This window comes from Leptidea sinapis, chromosome 41 (assembly GCF_905404315.1).
Source record: "Leptidea sinapis chromosome 41, ilLepSina1.1, whole genome shotgun sequence".
In the NCBI taxonomy this organism is placed as follows: domain Eukaryota; kingdom Metazoa; phylum Arthropoda; class Insecta; order Lepidoptera; family Pieridae; genus Leptidea; species Leptidea sinapis.
This window is the reverse complement of record NC_066305.1, coordinates 7051289-7078445: the sequence shown is the minus strand read 5'-3', so window position 1 is coordinate 7078445 and position 27157 is coordinate 7051289. Positions and strand designations below refer to the sequence as shown.

General features: G+C 40.8%; 1 protein-coding gene across 1 annotated transcript in view; it reads right to left on the bottom strand.

Annotated features, from left to right (window-relative positions):
* Positions 1 to 20587, bottom strand: part of LOC126976565 (kinase D-interacting substrate of 220 kDa B-like) — a 57201-nt gene extending 36614 nt beyond the window's left edge. Inside the window, exons 1-5 of the mRNA XM_050824950.1 lie at positions 19986 to 20587; positions 18368 to 18502; positions 16208 to 16405; positions 12723 to 12832; positions 10576 to 10796 (exon numbers count right to left, since the gene is read on the bottom strand). Of these exons, the coding sequence (XP_050680907.1) occupies positions 10576 to 10796; positions 12723 to 12832; positions 16208 to 16405; positions 18368 to 18502; positions 19986 to 20504 (1183 nt within the window). The 5' untranslated portion in view covers positions 20505 to 20587. The remainder of the gene's footprint in view (positions 1 to 10575; positions 10797 to 12722; positions 12833 to 16207; positions 16406 to 18367; positions 18503 to 19985) is intronic.
* Positions 20588 to 27157: the final 6570 nt, after the last annotated feature.

Genomic DNA, 27157 nt, shown 5'->3' with positions numbered 1-27157 from the left:
TTTAATAAATTAAATTGGAATTTTACTCTTGCGGGCGTCAGGCGGCATCGAATTGTTGACCACTGTCACGAGTAGAGATTCCTAGGGAATGCTAGTACCAGCCACTCCTGTATTCTTCAGCACGTAGATACCTTGTGTTCGGTTTTCGAATTCAAATTCTCGCTTAAATGTCACTGCTTGTGACGGCGACATAGGGCGGGTCGTCCCGTTTCCTAAAATATGGTTGAGGGAGGCGATGGCTGGCTCATGCGTTATGCGAGTGAACGGGCGCTGCTTGTGGTGGCAGGATGATCCTGTTGCCGGAGACTCGGTTACAGATACTTAAAAGTTATTGTGTGTATATATATATGTATGGAAATATACACATTTATTTATTTATAATCGCTTATAAAATGCTCACAGAATACCTTTATTTATTTATGGTGTATGTGGATGATGCAGCTACTGTACCTACTCAATAACTTTTGTATTAATTTACATTTACTTTTTTGACTTACTCGTGTAAGACATTGACTATATGACGTTTGAGTGTGTCTGTTGCATCATTTTACATATTATATTGTAATTTGAAATGATTTGTAAATCGATGTACTTATATGTAAATCTTGATATAAAAGAGTGGCAATGAGTTTCTTGCTACTTCTTATAGCTCAACCCTTTACGAAGTAGCGGTAGATTCAATAAGAATTTTTTTTGACATTCATAAGTGTCATTTCCGTGACCTACGTGAATAAAATGATTTTGATTTGATTTGAAAATATAAATTTGAAGCTTTATTAGGTCAATGCAATTGTTATTCCTCTGGTGTTATATGGGCTGATCATCACATACCATCAGGTGGCCCCTATGTACGGTCGTTAGTCCTCCTCTTTCATAATAAAATATTTCAATTTCGGAATGCAGTATTTCACGAGCTATAATTGGCTTATTCAGCTCGTGCCGTTATTAATGTAAAAAAGCAACTGCATTCTGCATTCGACAAACAATGTCGTCACTTTAAAGATAAATAAACAAAGTTCGAACGACGGATTGCTCACATCACCAGCACATCATAATTTAGGTTAAATATTATAAGTGTGCCAAGTCTATCAATCATCACTAATGATGTGTGTTTTGGCATCACAAGTGGTCTATTATCTGATGAAAAGACACTTTAATATAACTCCCCGTCTATTTATAACGGATCATTGTTTACCTGTAAACAGGGTTATCTTTTTCAATTTAATTTATCGAAAATATAAAAGTACTTTAAACTGGCTCGTATTGTTGCGCTCTATAAAAAGCAGGTTTGGCTACATGTAGAGTACTGTACCAGTGGGAGGCTCCTTTGCATAGGATGCCGGCTAGATTATGGGTACCACAACGGCCTTACCACATGGGCCACTACCTTTCTCTGCCGTGAAGCAGTAATGTGTAAGCATTACTGTATTTCGGTCTGAAGGGCGCCGTAGCAAGTGAAATTACTGGGCAAATGAGACATCTTATTTCTCAAAGTGACGAGCGCAGTTGTAATGCCGCTCACAATTTTTGGGTTTTTCAAGAATCCTGAGTGGCACTGCATTGTAATGAGCAGGGCGTATCAATTACCATCAGCTGAACGTCCTGCTCGTCTCGTCCCTTATTTTAATAAGAAAAAGAGTAGTAGCACAATACTGTAATAGAACAGTACTTTAACTTCATACTAGAGCACCAGAATCAACGTACGCACACATACAATACACGATATATAGGGCCGCTAGGCAATCTTGGGAAAACAAAATTATTGTGTGCCACGCCATACGCCACCGAGACTGGTCGCTGTCTGAGTTAAATTAGCTGCGCCACGCCGTCAATTTTTAGGGTTCCGTAGCCAAATGGCAAAAAACGAAACCCTTATAGATTCTTTATGTCTGTCTGTCTATACGTTCCTATGTCACAGCCCCATTTTTCCGAAAATATAAGAACTCTACTGTTGAAACTTGGTAAGTAGATATAATCTGTGAATCGCATTAAGATTTTCACACAAAAATAGAAAAATAAACAATAAATTTTGGCATACTTAGACGTGAAACTCTAAAAAATACTGTTTTATAGGAATTTGCCAATAATATTTCAAAACATCAAGAATTATTTCGTTGAAAATGCTCACTGTTATAATGAAATTGTTTCACAGCGGAACTGTCAAACCGTGCGTCACTAAATTCTCTCATAGAAAATATGTCCATACAAAACAAGTATTAAAAATAAAAATAATTATGGGTCCCGAATCGAAATAAAAACTATCCTATCTCTCAAGTTGGACCAAACTGCACTCCATAAAGTAATTCCCATTAAAATCCGTTCATTAGTTAAGGAGTCCATCGCGGACAAACAACGTGTCAGGTAATTTATATATAGTAAGACTAGTCTATAGCCGACCTGACAGCCCGATAATGTTTCACCAATTGATTTGCCAATGTGTGCGTTAGCTAGTTTAATATTCAAAATACTAAGGAACTAATTCCATGAGTGGCTGACTGTTAACGACTTGTCAATCTTAATAACAATAGTCTAAGTCAAAAATATTTTAGTATATATAACGTATATATTTTTAAAATAATTCAATTTAGTAAAAAAATACAAGGCTGAACCATAAAATCTATAAAAAACCCAACTATAACATTCAATTCCATATTGTAATATCGTTTACGTAATCTTCAATACTGTAATAAGCCTTCAACATTAGACTGCGTTTAATAAATAATAATAATAAAGATTTAAATTTATTTATTGATAATTCAGATACACTAATTTATTGTAAAATTTAATACCATTCATGCATGCAAAATAAATTTATAATATAATAGTTTTTTTTATGAGAGGGGGCAAACGGGCAAGAGGCTCACGGGATTGGAAGAGGTGAGGCAACCGCCCATGGACATCCGCAACAACAGGTGTGTCAAGAAATGCGTTGCTGGCCTTTAAGGTGGGAGTATGCTTTTTTCTTAAAGGTCCCTAAGTCGTATCTGTTCGGGAAGACCGCTGCCGGTAGTTGATTCCACAAAGTGGCTGTGCGAGGCAAGAAATTTCGGACAAAACGCGCGGTTGTGGAATGCCAGACGTCTACGTGATGCGGATGGTACTTTGCACGTAATATCCGGTGGTGGATTTCAGCCGCTGGAATCAACCCGAACAGCTCCTCTGAGCACTCACACCGTGATATATGCGGTAGAAGATGCAAAGAGAACCCACATCTCTACGCAATGCTAGAGAATCAAGCCGATCGCAGATGACTTGATCGTCGATGATTCGAGCCGCTCTTCGTTGTATGCGGTCAAATGGAAGAAGCTGGTACTGGGGTGCACCCGCCCAGAGGTGAGAACAGTACTCCATGTGAGGCCGAATTTGCGCCTTATAAAGTTGCAGGCGGTGGCTTTTAGTGAAGTATTGTCTCGCCTTACTAAGTACACCAAGCCTTTTTGAGGCCAGTTTGGCCTTCTCTTCCAAGTGACCACGGAACTGAAGGTCGCTCGATATATCGACGCCAAGTATGCCAATACAGGCTGTGGCAGTTAGAGGAGTGTTCTCGAATCGAGGTGATACGACAAAGGGAGACTTTTTAGTGGTGAACGCACAAACTTGTGTCTTCTTTGGGGTTGAATTGGACTAAATTTTGTCGGCCCCATTCCGAGACTTTGCAAAGCATAGTCTCGATTTCAGACACAAGTTTGTTCCGTTCTCGTCGACGCTATCCCGGGACATGTTGGCACGGCCGGTGTACGAAGCATACCCTGTGCTGTCGTCCGCATAGCAATGAATATTGCTGATTTGCAGCATATCATTGATATGCAGAAAAAACAGCGTAGGGGATAGCACGCAGCCTTGCGGGACACCAGCGTTTATGGGTTTTAAGTCGGAGCATGCACCGTTGATAACAACCTTGATGCTCCGATCAGCCAAAAAGCTAGTGACCCATTTGCACAACTTCGCGGGAAGCCTAGGATGGCAGTTTTGCTATAAGCGCTTTATGCCACACCCGATCGAAGGCCTCCGCTATGTCCAAACTCACCGCCAACGCCTCTCCCTTCGACTCAACCGCTTGCGCCCATTTATGGGTGAGGTATGCAAGATCACCAGCTGAGCGACCTTGACGGAAACCGTACTGGCAGTCGCTGATCAGCTGGTGCCCCTCTAGGTATCCCAAGGGGCTGGCGGTTGATCATCGATTCCATTACTTTGGAGAAAATGGAGGTAATTGCAATGGGGCGGTAGTTGGACGGATCTGAGCGTACACTTTTCTTAGGGATCGGGTGCACTAAAGCCGCCATCCGTAATTTCGGAACTACGCCTGATGAGTAGGAGAGCCGGAAAAGACGGGTTAGGACCGGCGCCATTTCCGGAGCACATGTCCGCAGCACTATCGGGGGAATGCCATCGAGCCCGCTCGATTTGTGAATGTCCAAGGTGAGAAGCGCCTTAAGCACGGCGCCATGCCGGATTTTTACCTCCGGCATGTATGACTCGCACCGCGGAATATGCGGTGGTGGTGCACCTTGGTCATCCAGAGTCGAGTTGGACGCGAAGAGGGAGCCCAGGAGATCAGCTTTCTCTTTCGCGTCATGGGCCAGCGAGTCATCATCCCTGTGCAGTGGCGGAATGGCTGGCTGGCAGAAGTTTCCTTGGACAGCCTTGGCGAGCGACCGGAACGCACGAGTTCCCGAGGGAAGGCGTGCAAGTCTCTCGCCAATTCTGCCAATGTGCTTCGACTTCGCGTCAGCAATAACTCTTTTGAAGGACCTGGAGGCATGATTGAAGTGTTTTTTAAGTTTGCTGGAATTCACATCCTTAGATACCACCGCATTGACCCAAGCCTGATAGAACTCCTGCTTTCGGCGAGAGGCCATTTTGCAGGAGCGGTCAAACCATGGTTGGGACCTGCCACCGATAGGCACAGAGGAGGATGGAATGAAGAGTTCCATACCTTGCAGTACCACATCAGCAACAGCGTCAGCAGCGGCATCTGGATCTCCCAGCGAAAAACAGATCTGCCTCCACCGGTAGGATGCAAAAAAGCACCGCATCTCGACCCACTCTGCTGACCTATAGTGCCACACGCGGCGACAGCCTAAGAAGCGGGGCCGTGTTGGGCGCGTGATCGGCTCGGTGCTCCGGATCAGGCAGTGGTCCGACGATCCCAGAGGAGGGTCAACGGAAACTAGGTAGCCGTCCGGATGTGAGGTCAACAGAAGGTCCAACAGTGAAGGTGTATGATCTTGTACATCTGGGATTCGCGTTGGCGCAATAACCAGTTGCGTCAGACCATATGCTAAGGCGAAGTCGTGAACAGATCTCCCTGCATGATCAGTGGTACGTGAGCCTAGCCATTCGGCGTGGTGGGCGTTAAAATCGCCAAGAAACACGATCTCTGCAGTGGGGATCTGCTCCAACACGGAATCTGTAGCCATTTGGATGTGTTCGAGGAGCCGGTCAGTCTCTGCGTTACCGCTATGGGACCTATACAGGCATGCGTAGATTCGCGGATGGTCATCGCAGTCTACACGCAGCCAGATGATGGATGGGTCCTGTCCTTCAAGAAAACTCAGGCGTCGAGAACAGACATCCTCCCTGACGTAATCGTACACGCCAGCCCGTGGTATAAAGGAGTGTTCCAAATTATACCCCAGGTATGAGAGGTAAGATGAATCAGCTAAGGAGGATATCTGTGTCTCGGTTAAAAAGAGCAGGGCCGGCTTCGCCGTCTCCAGATGAAAGTGGACGGCATTTAAATTTGAGCGAAGCCCCCTGATGTTGTAAAAATCCACAGCGAGTGTGGAGGAGGGTGGTTTGAGCCTCCTGCTCTGCTTGCCCCGAGTCAGTGCAGATTTGCCCCCTCCAGAATACGCGGGGCAGCCTGGGCAACCACTATTAGGTACAGGCCCTAATTATGGACGCCCAGGGACGGATTCTCCAGGGCTGCATAGCCTGGTACCGTCCTGGAGTAGTCTATTTTTAGTCCGTGCTGCCATTTGTATTTGGGAAGGGGGGTGTAGGCCTCCGGATACCCCACTCACCGGACGAAACACAGCGGCATAGCCGCTATTTCACGCCGGTTTCGAGTGGGGGAGTGGTATTTCTCCGGGCGTGCCGGCCCAATTCGGTTGAGTCCGTGAGGACCCAACATGGCACTACCACTCCGAACTTATATTCTATTATTTCTATTCTATGTTTCGGTGTGTTCAAATTATGTTTTTCGCTAATTTACTGTACAAATTATAATGTTTAATTGCGTGCAAGAGATTGCTATAAATATATTGGCCGTACATGGTCATAATATGAATATCTTTGAATTTTTCCCTTGGAGATTCTCGTGGGCTCATTTGGTATATGGCACGTACAGCTCTCCTTCGAAGTATGAAGATATTATTTACTTCCGCTGCACTACCCCATAGTATAATGCCATACGACATAACGCTATGAAAATAGCTAAACAAGACAATTCTTGCAATATCTATGTCAGTAAGTTCTCATATCCTTTTTACAGCAAAAGCTGCTGAACTTAATTTACTAGTTAAATTAAGTAAATGAGGCCCCCACTGAAGTTTGGAATAATGTAACACCTAAACCTGTGTCATTTTACGTTTGTATGTACTTGCCTAACATTTGGTAACGTAAATTTCAAACATTTTATTTTAATTTTATTCAATAGATTTGCTTTACATTTGTATCTTGCTGTATCTCCATTAGAGATGTTCGCCTCTGTTGTACGTAGATTGTCTATACACTAGTATATTGTAAGTATATTATGTTGAACTCTGTTTTTAGCAGTGCATGCGCTCTGTCACCGTATATTGTGGAGTTGTGGATAGAACATAACTACTTATATAAAAGTACCTACTGAATATTACAACAATATAATTTATTTCTTTACACTTACCGCGTCGCAAAGCTTATCTCATAATAAACATTTGCACCAGTAATAAACCATAATAAGATAATGTAACAGTCAAGATAAGTAATACGATTATTTCTGGTTTTATTATATCATTTTGTTTAATATTTTACATACAAATTTATACAGTAAGTATCTACCAATCCAACAGAAGGAATAACTGTACAATTTATGTATGTCTGAGGTCCAATCAAGTGTATGTCGTCTATTTTATTTTCTCTGTCTCCACAATTATGAAGGCAGAGGACATCTGAAGTACCGACCGTAGAGTGATATTTTTTTAAGACAGTAAGCGACGAGACGAGCAGGACGTTCAGCTGATGCTCATTGATACGACCTGTCCATTACAATGCAGTGTCGCTCAGGCTTCTTTAAAAAAATGAATGATTTTGGAGAGCAGGGAGGTAATAGCAATAGGCCTGTAGTTTGCCGGATCCGAACTGTCTCCTTTTTTTGGATCGGATGAACAAGGGCTGACTTCCATGAGTCAGGGACTACGGCTTTGGAATAAGAGTGCCGGAATAAACGCGTTAGCACCGGCGTCAACTCAGGGGCACACGTTCTAAGCACGATTGGAGAAATGCCATCCGGCCCGCTCGACTTCCTGACGTCCAACGAAAACAGAGCTCGCGTAACAGTTTTCTGTCTGAACTGTACTTCAGGCATAGAGCTCTGACACCGCGGGATGGTCGGCGGTGTTTTTCCGTTGTCGTCAAGAGTCGAGTTGGAGGCGAAAAGAGCGCACAGGAGATCGGCTTTCTCTTTTGCCGTATGGGCCAGGGTGTCATTCCTCATGTGCAACGGCGGCATGGACGGCTGGCTGAAGTTACCAAGAGCAGCTTTCGACAACGACCAGAACTTGCGTGTTCCGGTCGGATAACTGGAAAGCTGCTCGCCGATTTTGACGACGTGTTTTGACTTTGCACGGGCGATTTGCCGCTTAAAAAATCTGGAAGCACGGTTGTATTTCCTCTTTAGAACTATGCAGTTCGGATCCTTTGTGACCAGCGCCGCAACCCAAGTTCGATACGCCTGTTTTTTGCAGTCAGATGCTGCTTTAACTGACGCATCGAACCAGGGCTGTGATCTGCCACCGATCGGTACTACAGAGCTTGGTATAAAAATATCCATGCCCTGTAGTATCACATCGGCTACTGCAACGGCGCAGGCAGTAGGATCATCCGAAGGGAAACAAACCCTGCTCCAAGGGTAGGATGCAAAAAAGGAACGCATCCTATCCCAATCTGCTGACTTGTAGTGCCAAACGCGGCGGGTCGCTGGTGGTCTGCGACGTGGGCGTCGTATAGGCACTACACTCCTGACCAGGCAATGGTCGGACGTTCCGAGAGGGGCGTCGACAATGACCTGGTAACCATCGGGATGTGTAGTCAGCAGAAGATCTAATAAGGACGGCATGTGGCAATCCACATCCGGGAGCCGCGTTGGCGACTCAACCAATTGGGACAGATCGTACGCCAATGCAAAATTATGCACAGATCGCCCTGCGTAGTCTGTGGTACGTGATCCAAGCCATTCGGCATTGTGCCCGTTGAAATCACCCAAGACTACGATTTCAGCGGAGGGGATCTGTGCAAGCACGTCGTCAATTGCCGCTTGAACGCAGCCCATGAGATGATCGGTTTCTGCGGTACCACTATGGGACCGGTAGACACACGCATAGGCGGACGCGGTCCTCTAAATCTACGCGGAGCCAAAGAGTGGACAGGTCCCTACCCTCAAAATTGCCGAGACGGCGACAGCAGATATCCTCCCTAACGTACACACATAACTAACGCTAAAAAATTACATACACGTTTATAATCTGATGAGTGAGAGACTCCTTTGCACAGGATGCCGGCTAGATTATGGGTAACACAACGGCGCCTATTTCTGCCGTGAATCATTTTTGTGTTTCGGTATGAAGCTAAGCTAGTGAAATTACTGGGCAAATGAGACTTAACATCTTATGTCTCAAGGAGACGAGCGCATTTGTAGTGCCGCTTAGAATTTTTTGGGTTTCACAAAAATCCAGAGCGGCACTGCATTGTAATGGCCAACGCGTAACAATTACCATCAGCTGAACGTCCTGCTCGTCCCGTCCCGTAGTGTCATAAACATCCCCTCTTGCAAAACCTCTTAGGTTTTGTAAGTCGGTCAGTATAGAGTGTTGGTGTAGTGGTGTAGTGTGTACCTTGCGTGGCCTGCAGCAGCGGCGTCCAGCAGTACATGCCGGCGTTGTTGGCGTCAGCTCCGGCCCGCAGCAGCGCGCCGCTGGCGAGCGTGTCGCCGGCGCGCGCGGCCCACGTGAGCGCCGACGTGCCGTACTTGTCACACGAGTTGGGCCGCGCACCCGCCGCCAGGAGCCGCTGGAGCACGCAGTACAGAGTGGCGGTGTAGTGTACCTTGCGTGGCCTGCAGCAGCGGCGTCCAGCAGTACATGCCGGCGTTGTTGGCGTCAGCTCCGGCCCGCAGCAGCGCGCCGCTGGCGAGCGTGTCGCCGGCGCGCGCGGCCCACGTGAGCGCCGACGTGCCGTACTTGTCACACGAGTTGGGCCGCGCACCCGCCGCCAGGAGCCGCTGGAGCACGCAGTACAGAGTGTCGGTGTAGTGTACCTTGCGTGGCCTGCAGCAGCGGCGTCCAGCAGTACATGCCGGCGTTGTTGGCGTCAGCTCCGGCCCGCAGCAGCGCGCCGCTGGCGAGCGTGTCGCCGGCGCGCGCGGCCCACGTGAGCGCCGACGTGCCGTACTTGTCACACGAGTTGGGCCGCGCACCCGCCGCCAGGAGCCGCTGGAGCACGCAGTACAGAGTGTCGGTGTAGTGTACCTTGCGTGGCCTGCAGCAGCGGCGTCCAGCAGTACATGCCGGCGTTGTTGGCGTCAGCTCCGGCCCGCAGCAGCGCGCCGCTGGCGAGCGTGTCGCCGGCGCGCGCGGCCCACGTGAGCGCCGACGTGCCGTACTTGTCACACGAGTTGGGCCGCGCACCCGCCGCCAGGAGCCGCTGGAGCACGCAGTACAGAGTGTCGGTGTAGTGTACCTTGCGTGGCCTGCAGCAGCGGCGTCCAGCAGTACATGCCGGCGTTGTTGGCGTCAGCTCCGGCCCGCAGCAGCGCGCCGCTGGCGAGCGTGTCGCCGGCGCGCGCGGCCCACGTGAGCGCCGACGTGCCGTACTTGTCACACGAGTTGGGCCGCGCACCCGCCGCCAGGAGCCGCTGGAGCACGCAGTACAGAGTGTCGGTGTAGTGTACCTTGCGTGGCCTGCAGCAGCGGCGTCCAGCAGTACATGCCGGCGTTGTTGGCGTCAGCTCCGGCCCGCAGCAGCGCGCCGCTGGCGAGCGTGTCGCCGGCGCGCGCGGCCCACGTGAGCGCCGACGTGCCGTACTTGTCACACGAGTTGGGCCGCGCACCCGCCGCCAGGAGCCGCTGGAGCACGCAGTACAGAGTGTCGGTGTAGTGTACCTTGCGTGGCCTGCAGCAGCGGCGTCCAGCAGTACATGCCGGCGTTGTTGGCGTCAGCTCCGGCCCGCAGCAGCGCGCCGCTGGCGAGCGTGTCGCCGGCGCGCGCGGCCCACGTGAGCGCCGACGTGCCGTACTTGTCACACGAGTTGGGCCGCGCACCCGCCGCCAGGAGCCGCTGGAGCACGCAGTACAGAGTGTCGGTGTAGTGTACCTTGCGTGGCCTGCAGCAGCGGCGTCCAGCAGTACATGCCGGCGTTGTTGGCGTCAGCTCCGGCCCGCAGCAGCGCGCCGCTGGCGAGCGTGTCGCCGGCGCGCGCGGCCCACGTGAGCGCCGACGTGCCGTACTTGTCACACGAGTTGGGCCGCGCACCCGCCGCCAGGAGCCGCTGGACCACGCCACTGTGCTTCCGCCCCGCCGCCCATACTAGAGAGCTAAGTGCACAAATTTAAATATAATCACGGACGAGTAACAAAAGGACTCCGCGCCGTGTTATTAGCAAATGAAGCACCGTTATGCTAGTATGTGGGCGGTTACGGGGGATACTAGTGACACAATTTTTTCTCCCTTAAATAATCATATATGGCCACAAATACTTATATGGTATCGTTTTTACACTTTTTCACAACGCACGATGGCAATTTAAAAATATTTTATTGAAACGCAAACTGATCTGTCACAGACGATAACAGTTCTCATAATGGCCGCCTATCGGTCTGTAGTAGTGTAAGTGTGTGTGGGGCTATGTATTTACACGTTAATCGGCTTGTTTTGGTGCTACACTGTTATGTAAGGTGACACGGAGTCCTTATTTTTTAAGTCCTTGAATATAATATCACTTATTGAAAGTCAAAAACTACCACCCATTCCAGAAAGTATGCCTCAGACCTGAAAAGAACGGGTGCAAGAAACGCAGCGGTCCTATTTTTTTTCATACAAATATAGTTAGAATGTAATATCGGACAATAAAACTTAAAATTGAATAGCCTGAGGGCGGTCAGACAATCTGTTGCTTCATTAAGAAAATCATTATGTTATAGTAACCTCTCTACCACACAAATGTTTTTTAACAATTCTTTTAAATTTCGTAATACATTTGTTTATAATAAACGTTAAATAATTAAGCATTTGTTTTTATGGTTCTATATAAACATAGATAAAGTGACTTCGCCTTAATAGATACATTGATAATGGACTCAGTGTTAGATTAACAGTTTAAGTTAAAGTAGAATTACTTATTAGCCTAAGTTAAGGCTAGATTGTAATGCAAGTTGGGCAACATTATAACTATTATGTTCCTTAGAGATCTTACGTCTCAAGCTGACGAGCGCAAATGTGGTGCCGCTCAGAATTTTTGGGTTTTTCAAGAATCCTGAGCGGTACTTTATTGTAATGGGCAGGGCGTATCAATTACCATTACCTGAATGTCCTGCTCATTTCGTCCCTTGTCATAAAAAAAAAGAGACGGCTACTTTGCTGTAGACTGTAGTAGCGGGCCCATTACAAACTTAAAAGAAATACTTGCTGGGCTAATTGGTTCCCATTCCAGAAAGTATGCCTCAGACCTGAAAAGAACGGGTGCAAGAAACGCAGCGGTCCTATTTTTTTTCATACAAATATAGTTAGAATGTAATATCGGACAATAAAACTTAAAATTGAATAGCCTGAGGGCGGTCAGACAATCTGTTGCTTCATTAAGAAAATCATTATGTTATAGTAACCTCTCTACCACACAAATGTTTTTTAACAATTCTTTTAAATTTCGTAATACATTTGTTTATAATAAACGTTAAATAATTAAGCATTTGTTTTTATGGTTCTATATAAACATAGATAAAGTGACTTCGCCTTAATAGATACATTGATAATGGACTCAGTGTTAGATTAACAGTTTAAGTTAAAGTAGAATTACTTATTAGCCTAAGTTAAGGCTAGATTGTAATGCAAGTTGGGCAACATTATAACTATTATGTTCCTTAGAGATCTTACGTCTCAAGCTGACGAGCGCAAATGTGGTGCCGCTCAGAATTTTTGGGTTTTTCAAGAATCCTGAGCGGTACTTTATTGTAATGGGCAGGGCGTATCAATTACCATTACCTGAATGTCCTGCTCATTTCGTCCCTTGTCATAAAAAAAAAGAGACGGCTACTTTGCTGTAGACTGTAGTAGCGGGCCCATTACAAACTTAAAAGAAATACTTGCTGGGCTAATTGGAATAATGCCTTAAAATTGAATCTCAATTGGTCCAGACATTCGGGTAGATATTATCTCGCACGAAACGCGGGTCTCGCATCGTTCATAAATTTTGTTTTCAAATGTAATTTGTGCACATTAATTATATTAAGAGTAGTTAAACTTACTTTATATTAAAATTGCCGTGGGCATGAACATCGGCACCTTTTTCCAACAGGATTGCGACTATTTCCTCGTGGCCTTTATAAGAAGCCCACATTAAAGGAGTCCAGTTTCCCTGAAAATAGAATAGGAAAATGAATTAAACAAATATGTTTATTACCAGCTTACATCTATGATAAACTTGGGAGGATTATAATATAATATTTCTGTTTTTAAGTTCCTGAGAAGGTCAAACATTATAATAACAATTAACAAATTAAAAAACGAATGAAAAGTTCAAGGTATTTTATTGAATTCAAACCACTACCTACACTGACCTGTATAAATACCACTGAACAGGCTGTTCCATATGTTTGATAGCATTAGCATTACTGTCTCATAAAGCGCAACTAGTTCAAGAAATTTATTACGATGACTTAGTTGATGCTTTTGCTCGGACAAAAGCCAGGAAGAAGAGATTTACAAATTGTGCAATACAATAATTAGAAAAAAATGCTTATTATTATTTGTTACTTAATAAAATTTGATAAATATAATAAAATTTAATAAAAAAATCACTCTCTAATGGTTCGCATTATGTATGAGTCGTGTAAAAAATTAAAGCTATATTTTAATAAAAATTGTGAACCAAAATATATAGAATTTTGTTGATCAAAAAGGGCGGGATATCAGACAGGGCCTAGGGCGCAAATAAGCATAATCCGCCACTGCTTGCCTCGGTATATGGTTGGGATCCCTCCGAAGTGTGTGGGGCGGCCTATCCAGCTCCATTTGCGGCGTTTTATCTGTTGGTCGATTGGGACTTCAAGACAGCGTTGCCAAAGAAAGATGATCGATGGAAAATTTGTCTGATAATGATGATGATATTATATTATATTCCATAAGTAAGCGGGATCGTACGATTTTAAGGACAGAAATAAACCTGACTGATAAGTATATTGATTGTTTACGATACAAAACATAAATACAACTCTAAATCGGTGCACTCTAAATATAGATGAAAAAGGTTCTTTGTGTCGTTGCATGTGTGTATTTAACCAGATTTAAGAATGTATGGATGTCGCTGGTGTTTTGGCATGGTTCCACCACAAGTATACATATATAAAATTTGTATGCACAGTCCAGAAAACATTTTCAATGCTCTGTTATGATATTTAGGCCAGAATTCGACGACAATAGCATAGCGTTCGTCATGTCATTCATGAAAACGAATACAAGCAATGATTTAATTGTTGAAACACCGAGATTAAAGGATTAGTTTAATCTATATTCAGAAGGATTATCAAGAGGATCCGTGTATTAAGATTAGTCACCGCAATTGTATTAGTGAGGAAATCTTATTCGTGCTGTGACAAAAATAGTCAAAGCACGTAAATTGTTATGCATTTAAGTATTCGTAAGTCTTTATTGTGTAAAGAGTACTCGGCTATTTTGAAATTGAACACTTTTGCCAATATTTGTGTGAAACTAGGAACACATTCTATATACAAATTCTTGTCAATGCTAAGTATAATAATATTAGAAGCGTAGATTAAAGATTGGTCTTCGCATACCGCACTACCTCAGAGCAATAGCTTTTTTATTGCGGCAGCCATTAGATGCTTGTGTGCATCATGTTGCATCTTGATACTAAATTGTATCTTCCAAATTTTGTAAGATACGCTTCGTGTTATTTTACATAGAAATTAACAAAACACAAAATACTTACTGGCAATATGTGATCCCACTATCTTTCGTATTTTTTTGTAGTTTTTTTTTTACAAAGTTTTACTACGCAACCCGGCCGGCATTTTAGTTTCAATGATTAGCAAAGTTTAACAGAACATGTGACACGTCAACGTTACACATTGTTCGAGACTGGATCGATCGATTACGCCCATTTGGTCGTAGTATAAGTTACCGCACTTGTAACTACACCTGCGGCAACTAGTTGGAGCGCAGCGGAGACCAATCTTTAAACTAAGATTGGAAGTGAATCTATTATAAGTCCTTTAAATATTGAACTTTTTTATGGAAGCAACAGGCTAACAAAGATAGGAGAGATCGGAATATGAACAACGAAAATTAATATTGCAATCACACTTTTGATATAGTAGTAAAATGCTTAATTGAACTATTCGCATAATTCTTAAAATCGCAAGAGTCTACCTAGTCTAGTACCATAACTAGTCGCAAAGAAAATCCATTGCTGGATTATTTAGTATTTAGTAGTAAAATAAGTTTATTACTTTAGTGTGCATGATCTGCATCTTACACTTGCGAGTCAAATTTGTTTAAGTGTGCATGCGTTGCTGAAAATAGAGGTAAACAGTTCACCGCTATTTTTTCATGCGGAAATTATAGATTGAAGCTGACAGGAGTCGAGACAGTTCCAGTCAAAGTTCTTTTGCCTTTTGAGTATTAGCCGGTTTTATTACCCGCAGTGTTTATATTATATTTTATAGATAGATAGATTCTGGCAGAACAACTCAGAGCTGTCGAATAATGCAGAAAATTTTATTGTTTTATTTTTATATTTGGGAGCGCTAGGAGTACAGTAATTGCTCCCACGGATCTTATCGCATCTACTGCATCCTTATTCCCTCCATCTCTCAAAGACCAAATGAATCCCTGAAACTAATATATCATTGGTGACGAAGGCTGTAATGATTTCTGATATTATTTGAATGGCTTACTCTGGATCACAAGGTAAGCTGTACTTAGTTTAGTAGAAAACAGGGTACGTGATCACTTTAAAATATTATAATAATTGCAATTTTGAAGTTAGTTTTGAAGTCAAAATGGCGGCCGGATATCATCGATGGTATGTATGTCTGAATATGGCAGTCATATCATGTTGCCAGTGTAGAAATAGCGGTCTGAAATCGAATAATCTAGGGATTGACTTTTGACACGTCAAGGTGGTTTAAGATGTGACAAGGTGCAACCTTTCCGCAAACAAAGAGAAGCAGAGCTATTCTGGTTCACTATTACCTATTACTCCAAAGCAAAGTTGATAACCCTGATACCCTCTGCACATCTGTGCATTGAGGGCGCCGGATAGGGCTGTCCGTTCGTGCAGGCGTCTGCCCTTTTTTCATCTAGCAACAACGCGGAAAATTTTTTCGGAAAATGCCCCAACCTTGCGTGCACTTACCTTGTTTAATGGCCTTATTGCTCAGCACCAAGAATTAGATGTTTTAAGTGTTAGCTTATATGAATTTTATAAACTTTGCCTAAGCAACCTTTGACTCGGTATGCGATTTGGCGTTGCTGTAAGCATACCGAGGATATTATTATTAAATCTATAACGGCCGTTTTCAATAACCTATCTATCCTAAGTTTAAGATACTTAAGGTAGACAAATCTATCCTTTTAGGCTTACTTACATTTCAATAACCTACCGACATAAAGGATTTGACTATAACAGCTATGGATAGATAAGATCTTGTCATTAAAAAGAGATACGTTATAGAACACGGACGTTAATCATTAAAAGAGTGTCACTTACGCAATCTCTGGAGTCGACGAGCGCGCCCGCGTCGAGAAGCTCCTTCACTACAGCAAGATGGCCGCCCTTGGCCGCGAACGCGAGCGGGCTCCAGCCGTCGGCGTCCGCGGCGCACGGGTCCGCGCCCGCACCCAGTAACAGCCGCACGCCTTCCACGCTGCCTCTCTCTGCACCGCACATGAGAGCTGTTGTGCCGTTCTAAAAAAAAGTCCACATTCACCGCTCACTTCTCGGATCCGAGTAGAACAGGGCTATAGTAACGGTGTCTTCCACTCGGGTCCGAGCGAGCGTCCCTTTCATTCTGTGTCAGTCAGTAAATTGCCGGCGTTTGAGGCGAGTCAATGTTGCTTTGAGCGGCAACTCAGGCATTATAGTCGACTTACGAAAACGAGTATACATTTATCCATATTTTCAACATTCATATGTACCAAAAATGTAATCAAAATTTGCCTTAATAAGTATTCGCCTGAAGTAGGTTCCCAGCTATTATTTTTCATTATTTTGTTGGCAGTGAATGTGTTAAGGCTGCTATCCCAAGAAATCTCCAAATAAGCGCATAATTGAAACCATTTCTTGACGGTTTATGTTAGCTTATATTTTTACATGAAATAATTATACATCTACAGAATATGAGAACAAAATTCATTTTTTCTTTACATTACTATTCTTTATAGCCAGTGCGAAAAAAAATCACCATAATACCTAAAACTTTTACAGTTGGTGCCATGTTAATCATTCGATCCAGGTAAAAATTGTACGAAAATTTATTAACTGTACACAAATACAGTTTAACATAAATAAATTACATAAAATAAAAACACTTCTACTTCTGAATTAAAACTATGGCGATCTTGTACGAGAGAGGTAACTTAGCTCCGCTCGACTCCTCAAGGCCAATGGCTCGGTCCCCAGCCTTAAGTCAAAACAGACTACCATTTGACAGCTGTGACATAATCATGTTGATTTTCTGTGTCAAACTACTGCATAAAATTTTGTAACATAGTTTTTAAGTTCTATTTCTTTTGGCGCGTAAGGGGAAAATTATCAAAGTGTATGTTACGACGTGCGCGTACACCGACACCCATCTTCGACAACCTGCGGTGTAAATGCTCGATTTTCACAATTTTTTGATTGTTTATGAGAGAAACAAACTTGTTAACACTACCAGCTATTAGGGTTGTAGTGTTAAACCCAAAGCTACTCACGGCCTATTTTCCGCACATCGCTGTCTACTGTGCCCCTATTCATATTGTGAATGAAAACAGCCTGTAGCCTTTGTAAGCCCACTTGGTCAATTTCATACCCTTTTCAACCTTTTGAATATCTTCGCAGGTGTGTAGGGTCCTCACAATGCTTTCTTCAGGGTAATTGTGTCGAATAAACCTAGAGACGAATTCGTAAAACCGAAAGCACTTTGGTACGTTACAGGCGGAGATCGAACCGGGCGCTTCCGGGCAAAAGCAACGGCATTTGCCTTTGCGCCATCGACGCTCTGTGTGTTAAACAATAGACTTACACTATATAAGCATATAGAGTAGCGTAGACGAACATCTCTAAAGGAGACAGCAAGATAGAAAAGGTAAGCGAATCTTTTGTTATTGTAACCGATTAAGATTGACAAGTCGGAAACAGTGAGCCATGATTGGCATTAGCTCGTTTGTATTATAAATATTAATCGACTAGCTAGCGGACACATTGACAAATCAAAATTAGTTAATATTTTCTAAGTCTATGAATAAACCAAATCTAGTAAAAAACATTAAAGAAATATCAATATTTTTCCGTAAATATTTAGATGGACTTGCGCCTTTGCCAACGCGTCCCATTGCCTTGTCACCTTAATCTGAATGAACGAAGACATTTAAAATAAAAATAGTTTAAAAAAGCTAAAACACACGCTTTGGCTGAAAAGATAATGGGTGTAATTTAAAATGAATATCAATTCCTTATTGACGATAGATGAAAAAATTACATAAATTAACCAAAATCATAATTGAAAAATGGAATAATTTTATCAAATTAATGTCATCGGTCCTCGCTAAAACTACGAAGTTTGAACGGAATCTGGCCGCTTAAAGTGGGTCAAAATCGCGCCCAAATGAGTCGGTTACAAACAAACATACATACAGGTGAAGCTAATAAAAAGCGTGTAAAAATAACCTCATCTCTGTCGTCGATGTTAATGTTTTTATTGGCAGCGAGGTAGTTCTGCAGCTCGTTTCCATCATTGTTCAGCAGCTGGGTGAGCGTCTTGAAGCAGGCCAGTGAAACCATCGACTCGCTGCGGTGAAGGCTCTGCAAACCGACGTAACGTCATTAATACTGCGCGATATAAAAAACGTGACATCTTCATTTCAAAACAAAGTCTCTAATTATATTCAATGTCGTTGAATTTTTCCTACGTCGAACTTCCTACTCTTTATGTCTGCATTACATATTTCAATTCTTATCTACACATAATATAATAATCGTAAAAAAGTAAAAACGCATATTCAATGTTTTTTTATTAAAGACCACTTGCTATTTAAACAATTTGTTATGTTTTTAAAGTGATTACCCTCACTTCTGGGATGAATTACACAAATAAAACTGAAAACGGAACGCGAGAGGTTGAGGGTTCGAGTCCCGCATCGTTCATAAAATTTTGTTTTCAGTTTAATTTGTTTACTTGCTATTTGTTCTAAACAAATCGCAAAATATACTTTTTACAAATACTTGTATCTGTTTGTCCGTTTCTCAATATTTGATGGGAAAAACGCAAATTCTACTTTAAAATATATTTACTTTAAATTTTTCATGAATAATTAAGGTTGAAACAATATATTATACAAGCTACATAATATTATAATATTATTAGTTGCAGGCAAAGTATTTTTTCTGCTTTATACAGTCCACGCGGACGACGCCCGGGCTGCAACTACTTGTTAATAAAAACAGCGACTACACATTTCAATCAATCACTATTGTTTATTCAATAACATACATACCGAGACTTATTAATTTCATTACATAGACGAAAAAAATTGAGTAATTCACGGCTTTTATTTTGTTTTGCAGAACCAATATCGTAATCTTGAAATATTTCAACAAATGACTTATAAAAGAACGAAAACGAAAGATAAGATTTCTGCGCCAACAAATTGTACAAAGGGATACAGTCTTCAATCATTTAGAAAATGCAATAAAACATAGTATTCATAATAGGGAACAAAAAGAGTTATCTTCAAGATCACCATGCTGCATGCCACACTACACAAGGATTAATAATTTTGGAAGGCTATATTTAAGTTAATATTGAAAGCACCTCAACGGCCGATACACTCCAGCGTATCATTCTCGATCACTGCTTCAAAACTTATAGCTTATTAAAGTACGGTTGCGATAAAACATGTAACTACTGGCACACGACACATCCTATAATGTCTGTAATACACGCAAGTTATAGATATAATGATAAGCAATGATATCGCAAGGATATGTATATTATATTTTTATTAATATATTACATGTGGGATATCTCATATAATTATATACAGAATACCGAAATTAATTACGTATTGTGTACACACAAACTATGATGCACGATTTGTTATTGTAACTCTGTTTGATATCTCATGTAGCAAATATTGTCGCTACATAAATTATGGATTTTTCATTTCTGGCACAAATAACTTGCCATGCACAATAATGGTTAAGTTAGTAGTGACTGCGATCTACAGTGCTGTTAATAACATGATCAGCAAAACTTTCACACCGGCTATATTTCCTGGAAGTTCACCGTGTTTGAGTGCCGTCGCAGTGCGAAGCCGTGGAACGGAAACCCATGGCTGAGCCGCCGTCCTTCCCCAGGGGGTGCAGTGACCGTGAACCGGGGCAAGTTGAGGTGCGTGCCTGCAGAGAAAGGGCCCAGAAGATCGTGGCCACCGCCGACGTTCAAATGCAAGAATGTCGGTCGTCTCCGTTTGTTGTGCTGCGATGACGGCGGCATCAGGTAACCCCCAGCTATGCTGTTACTCTTCACACGGCGTGTCGGGATCTCATGACTCTCCTTAAACTGTTCACCTTCAGAATTCTCAGATCTCTCGGTTACATCAGATATCTCCGACACGGACGGACTGCATTCTCTCATCGATGACGGACTCTCCTCTCGAAGCGACGACTCCAGGGGAGAATCGGGGCACGTCGGCGGCCTAGACACATTTTTGGGTTTATGAATGTTCGCGACAAGGCACCGCACGTGAACATACTCATTGTCACCACTTTTCTTATTTTCAGGCAACTGCGGGGAACGGAACATACCGGGTCGCGCTCCGGCATAATAATTAATAACACCGAACTAAGACGTCCCGTGACAGATGGGCCGGGAGCGTGACTGGTGACTAAGTCCCGCGGGAAACTCTACGCATCTCGAGTAATACGATGGGCGGATACTATTTAGAGCGCGGCGCGACTATGGGCGGATGTAGGGCGGGAGATGAATGAAACGAATACCTACTAGAGAATAAGTGCTGTACGTTCGCAAAGAGATGCGTTTGAAGATCGCGGAGGCTGTCTTGTTGGTCGCTCGCTCAGCAGGCAGCATTGTACACAACGTGCGGCCACTATACCAGTACGGATCAACTACACTCGGACACTAAACACACCAGTACACCGAGCCTCCCCCCGTTTGAACATATTTTTTTGTGCTTATTTGTTTTATCGATATGCGCAAACGAAACGTTAAATACATTATAAACATAGCAATTTAAGGTTATACGTGAATACACAATATAGATTGTTATATAACTAAATGCTTATTCACAATTCTATTAACAGTTTTAACTTACATAAACAAATCTCTATATAAATGTCGATTAGTTAATCCTAATCTCCTATTCTAAAATAACTAATGTTTTTGTTTACTGTTTTAAATATAGTGTATAATACAAGGTTTTATTGATAATATTATAACTATTACCGTTGTTTCGAGATTTTATTTTTCTTTTATCAGTCCATTTATAAGATCCAATTCAGGACTTAATTCTCCAACTATCATAGCTGGTGAACATGATTAGAAAATACTTAAATATAGATAGATATATTTAGCGATTCTCTTGGCTCCTAAAGGATATTAAAACTACAAACTAACCAAAGCAGCGAGTATCTTACTTAAAATAATTTTCACTGAACTTTAATTTGTACTTAATTATAACATTAAATTAATATGGGTCAATACTGTGTATTTCAGTTGTTATAGGTGTACATATTAGAATAGTCAATAATGTTAATTTATGTTTGTAAATGTATTAATATGTATTCTGTTGTAATTAAATAAATGAAATTTATTTATTTATTTAATTACAATTTGTCAATCAATTTTGATGAGAGAGAGGCCGGAGGCCTTGCTCTGAGAAGAACCGTCAAGAAACTCATCAATTTTTATCCTCCCTTTAAAGTATCCACACATTTTTATCGTCCATATGTTCCTGCACTTTACAATACTCTTTGATCATTAAAATTTCTTTTGTATGAAGCTTACATTTAAGTAACGGATTTTCAGTTACATGATGTGGTAGCTTATTATATATTTATATACATACCATGAATGAGTAACCTAATAATTTTGTAGTGCCTAATAAATAAATTAATGAATTAATAGACTGAGAACACAGAAACATATTTTATGTACATGAAAATCTTTGTAATTCCTTTGTTGTTGTGAAAGAGCTTATTTGGCAAGGATGTACGTAAATCACAATGATTATATCACAACATAAGTATGCTGTAGCAGTTATTAATACCTGTGGTTCAAACAGAACTGGTTTTATCCCTAGGAGTTCGCTTGAAATCAATGAAAAAGGAGCAAAGTTAAGATACGCGATACAGCCGATGCAAAAAGAGTAATAGCCCAGTCATATTAGGTAAAAAAAGGGGTCAACCTCGGAATGAAAGATAATAAGCTGCAAATTGGTATGAACCTTTGTTTTGTCATTCTAAATGTTGTCTCAAAAGTCACAATCGTTATCGTGTCCGCGTCTCAAGATATTCAAGGTCAAAGGTCACAAAAATCGGTTTTTCGCGAATATCTGGCTTCCTATCGGTTAAATGAAATTTGCATTTATTATAAAAGTTGTAGGCTATAAAATTCCCTACAACTTTTGTTTAAACTTTTTTTTCATACGACCAACCGTTTTGAAGGTAGAGCGCGAAGTGCACATCGTACAGTCATATACGGCCTAATGCAAGGTCAAGCGTGAGTTATGGTTATCAGTACGTTATAAAGTCAATTATTTACTTGGAAATTATAATTATTAAACAATGCCTATTATTTATGTACTAACTATTAATTATTTATATTTAATTAAAGTAAGTAACTTGATTATTTATATATAATTATTCATATTTAACTATTTAAGTATAAAATATTATTAATTCTGGATTATATAGTTTAGTTTTATTTTAAGTTAACACGACATTATATATCTTTTCTTTAAAACGCGTAAATTTCTCAATACTTATATACCTGGAAATACTTGTCCCTACCCTATGCCCTTTTCTATTCATTGCCGGGACAGATGTTCTATAGTATTCAAGGCCACTCTCTCCACTTTGTATGAGTCAAGATTATTCGTTAGTTTGAAATTGTACCGTTGCAACTACGGACGTACGGTTTTAAGAGCTATGGCTGATTTGTGTTTTATATGTGATAAGAAACTTTCAGAAGGTGTTTCTGTGAATGTCGTACGTGGTTTAAAAACTGCAAGTATTGAAAGAAATGATGGACATATAGACTATTTAAATACTTTAAGTTCTGTAAATGTGCATTCCGAGTGTCGAAAAGTGTACACGAGTAAAAATGTTATTATTGCATCAAAACGACGCTTTAAGGAAAATATATGCTACAAATTCGGTCGACAAAATGTTGAATGGTCACGCTTATGCAAGAAGTATCAGAGGCCATATATTATTACGACTTGCATTATCAATAAAGATTTTTGAAGAGATGAAAATTGAAAATTGTGTGTTAGATGAGTTAATTGAACAGATAACTAGTCGCGATGTTTCCTACGAAAATGTTGAAGGATGTACGAGCAGCTCCAACTCGTTAATTGATCAATTTCAGGATAAACTAAAAGAATTAAAAGCTCGAGGTCCCACGGCACAGTTATGGGTGCAATATTTTGAAATGGTATCAATAGCCCTAGATTTCATTCGCGCTGAAAGGCTGGGACTTTTTCAAGAACATTTGGATGCAGTGCGAAAAATGCTGCCCTATTTTCATGCTGGTGGTCATTTCCTATATGCGAAATCAGCTCATTTGTATCTTCAAGATATGTTAAAACTTGAGGAGACAATGGATCAACAGGCTTTTGAGAACTTTAAAAACGGATTCTTTACTGTAAAACGAACAGAAAAATTCAATTCTGGTACATGGACAGACATGGTAATCGAGCAAAGTCTGATGAAATCTATGAAGACAGAAGGAGGAGTATCTCGAGGCCGAAGTACACAAGAAAGTGTTCTATGTAAGTGGGTATATGCTATGTATGCCACGAATACAATTTGTGAAGAAATTGAACGGTTTTGTAACATTTCTTTAGATTCTGTGGACCAACATGTTGATGCTAGAGATTCACGAATAAAAAGGGATGATACTGATGTAAATGAACTGGTTGGTTGGTTTACGCTTCATAATCCCTTTCCAAATACGAATCAGTTGGTATCCTTAGCTTCAGGAATCGTTGGAAATGACCAAATTAATTGTCACCGAGCCCATGAAATCGGATTGCAATCTATGGTAAAGATAACTGGTTTGAACTTCAACGAAATAAAGTTAAAACGCGTCGATAAGGTTTTACCGCTTTCAGCCATTAACAAATCTGTCAAAATTAATGATTGTAAAGTTTCTATAGATCCAATGTTACTTTTCCAGAGAATAACTGTAAGCAAAAAATTTGAAAGTAATTTACAAGAATATCTTCAGTATGAACTAAGCCCGTATCCGACATCTTTATTTGATAGTAATGGCATGAGAAAAACCACGAAAGCAACATTATATGACAATATGATGCCTGTCGTTATCGATCTTGATGAAAATAATGTAACATACATCATCGATGGTGGATTTCTTCTGCATCGCGTCGTATGGAGCAAAGACGATACTTTCTCTATTATTTTAAATAAGTACATTAAATATTTACAAACACATTATGGCTCAGCAATTGTTGTTGTATTTGACGGATATTCGGACTATAGTAAAAATATTAAAGCACTGGAACAACGAAGAAGAACTGCTGCACTTTCAAAATCATATGAAGTTTGTTTTGACGAAACAATGGTTGTGCCAATCAGTCAAGAAAAATTTTTATCAAATCGGTCTAATAAAAAAAAATTTATCGACATGCTTGTTGAAAAATTTAAAACTGTTAATATCACAACAAAACAAGCCAGAGATGATGCTGATGTTCTCATCATTGACACAGCTATTGCCTTATCAGAACATCAAAAGACTGCTGTCATCATAGGAGAAGATATCGATTTGCTCGTTATTTTAATTGGACGTACTCAGTCACATCATCAGGAAATTTTTTTGAAAAAAGTTGGCAAAGGCAATGTCAAAACACAAATATATTCTACTAAAAGTTTTGACCAATATCCTCGTACTAAAAAGCACATTTTATTTTTACACGCATTCAGTGGCTGTGACACGACTTCTGCGCTATTTAAAAAAGGAAAAAAAACTGTTACTAGAGCATTGGAAAAAATTCCTGATTTAGATAAACTGGTGGAAGTATTTCAACAAGAAAACTGCCCAAAACAAACATTATTACAAAATGGAGTGCGCATCTTGTTGGCATTATATAATGCTCCAAAATCTGAGGACAACATTGATCATTTCCGCTACACGCAATTCATCAAATTTACAAAACTAAATAAACCTGTACAACTGTCAACACTTCCACCAACAAGTGTAGCAGCTCATCAACACATAAAACGTGTCTACTACCAGATTCAAACGTGGTTAGGGAAGGACTTAGAACCTCAAGAATGGGGCTGGATGCTTGAAAATGAAATCCTGGAGCCCATACGAACGTTATTACCTCCAGCACCAGCCGAACTACTAAACGTAATATTTTGCAATTGCAAAAATGGTTGTGGTTCCCGCTGTGGATGCAGAAAATCAGGGCTACAATGTTCTTTAGCCTGCGGCCAGTGCAACGGACAAGCTTGCCTCAACGCTTCACTGTATCCAAGTAATCCCGATGAAGAAAATACATATGATCCCGATATTCTGGAAGGTTTGGAGATGAACATGACAGATAATGAGGATGATGACAATGAATCAAACATTTTTGAGCGACAAGAAGAAGAAGAAGACGAAGAAGAAGAAGATAATTAGCTTCCATTTCCAATTTCATTACAATTAAAATCAACAAAGATACTTTTGATATTTGAACTCACATTATGATAAATGTATATTATGCCGTATTTAATAATAAATAAAAATATGTGTAAAATATATACTCTTACTATCATTTTAACGTAAAATAAAACTAAAATATATAATCCAGAATTAATAATATTTTATACTTAAATAGTTAAATATGAATAATTATATATAAATAATCAAGTTACTTACTTTAATTAAATATAAATAATTAATAGTTAGTACATAAATAATAGGCATTGTTTAATAATTATAATTTCCAAGTAAATAATTGACTTTATAACGTACTGATAACCATAACTCACGCTTGACCTTGCATTAGGCCGTATATGACTGTACGATGTGCACTTTGCGCTCTACCTTCAAAACGGTTGGTCGTATGAAAAAAAAGTTTAAACAAAAGTTGTAGGGAATTTTATAGCCTACAACTTTTATAATAAATGCAAATCTCATTTAACCGATAGGAAGCCAGATATTCGCGAAAAACCGATTTTTGTGACCTTTGACCTTGAATATCTTGAGACGCGGACACGATAACGATTGTGACTTTTGAGACAACATTTAGAATGACAAAACAAAGGTTCATACCAATTTGCAGCTTATTATCTTTCATTCCGAGGTGAAAGCCCTAATATGACTGGGCTATAACGACTAACTAACGGTTAACACAACCGCAGTAATGCACTCATTCGACCATTATATAATTATTTATAACATGACTGGCCAAATGAAACACCTATGTATCTATAATACAATATCATAATGTAAGTAGTGAAACAATATCTACAAAAGGTATTGGTAAGACTATACATTGTTTGAATGAATTGTAACGAAATTCACAATCTGAAACTTACAATCAACTTCACATTGATGACTGTAAAGATGTCGACCATTGGTTTTGACAATCCGACTTATTATATTATATTATAAATAGGAAAGATTTGATTGTTTGTTTGTTGTCATTGAATAGGCTCCGCAACTACTGAACCGTTTTGAATAATTCTTTCACTTTCCAAAAATTAGGTATCCCTACTAAAATTCCAGTAATGTAACCCAAGGTGTAAAAATACGTACGCGAACGTCGTCACGGGGAATCAGCTGGTTATATTATATCCGACGAGAATTTTAGAACATGTGTTTTGATAGGTAATAATTTTTGTTATATTTATTCCATAACCACAATATTTTTAAAAACGGTCAGAGCTCAGAGTAAATATAATCAATCATAGGGGCGTTGTTGATAATGTCAGGGCAGAGGTAGTATTCTACCATCCACTTCAAATCCCTACTCATTGGTTGATGACTAACATAAAATTTATAATAGACCCGGGTTCGAACCCCGGTACGTGCAAACTGTGATGAATGTAGATGTATATGCATATTTATGTATGTTTAAGTACCTAGTAGTTTGGGGTTTGTATAATAATATTAGGTTACGTTTTATCACGCATACATATTGTAGGTCTCATTTGGACATTTGCCAATTTTCATCATAGCAAAGACACCATATAAATAATTATTCA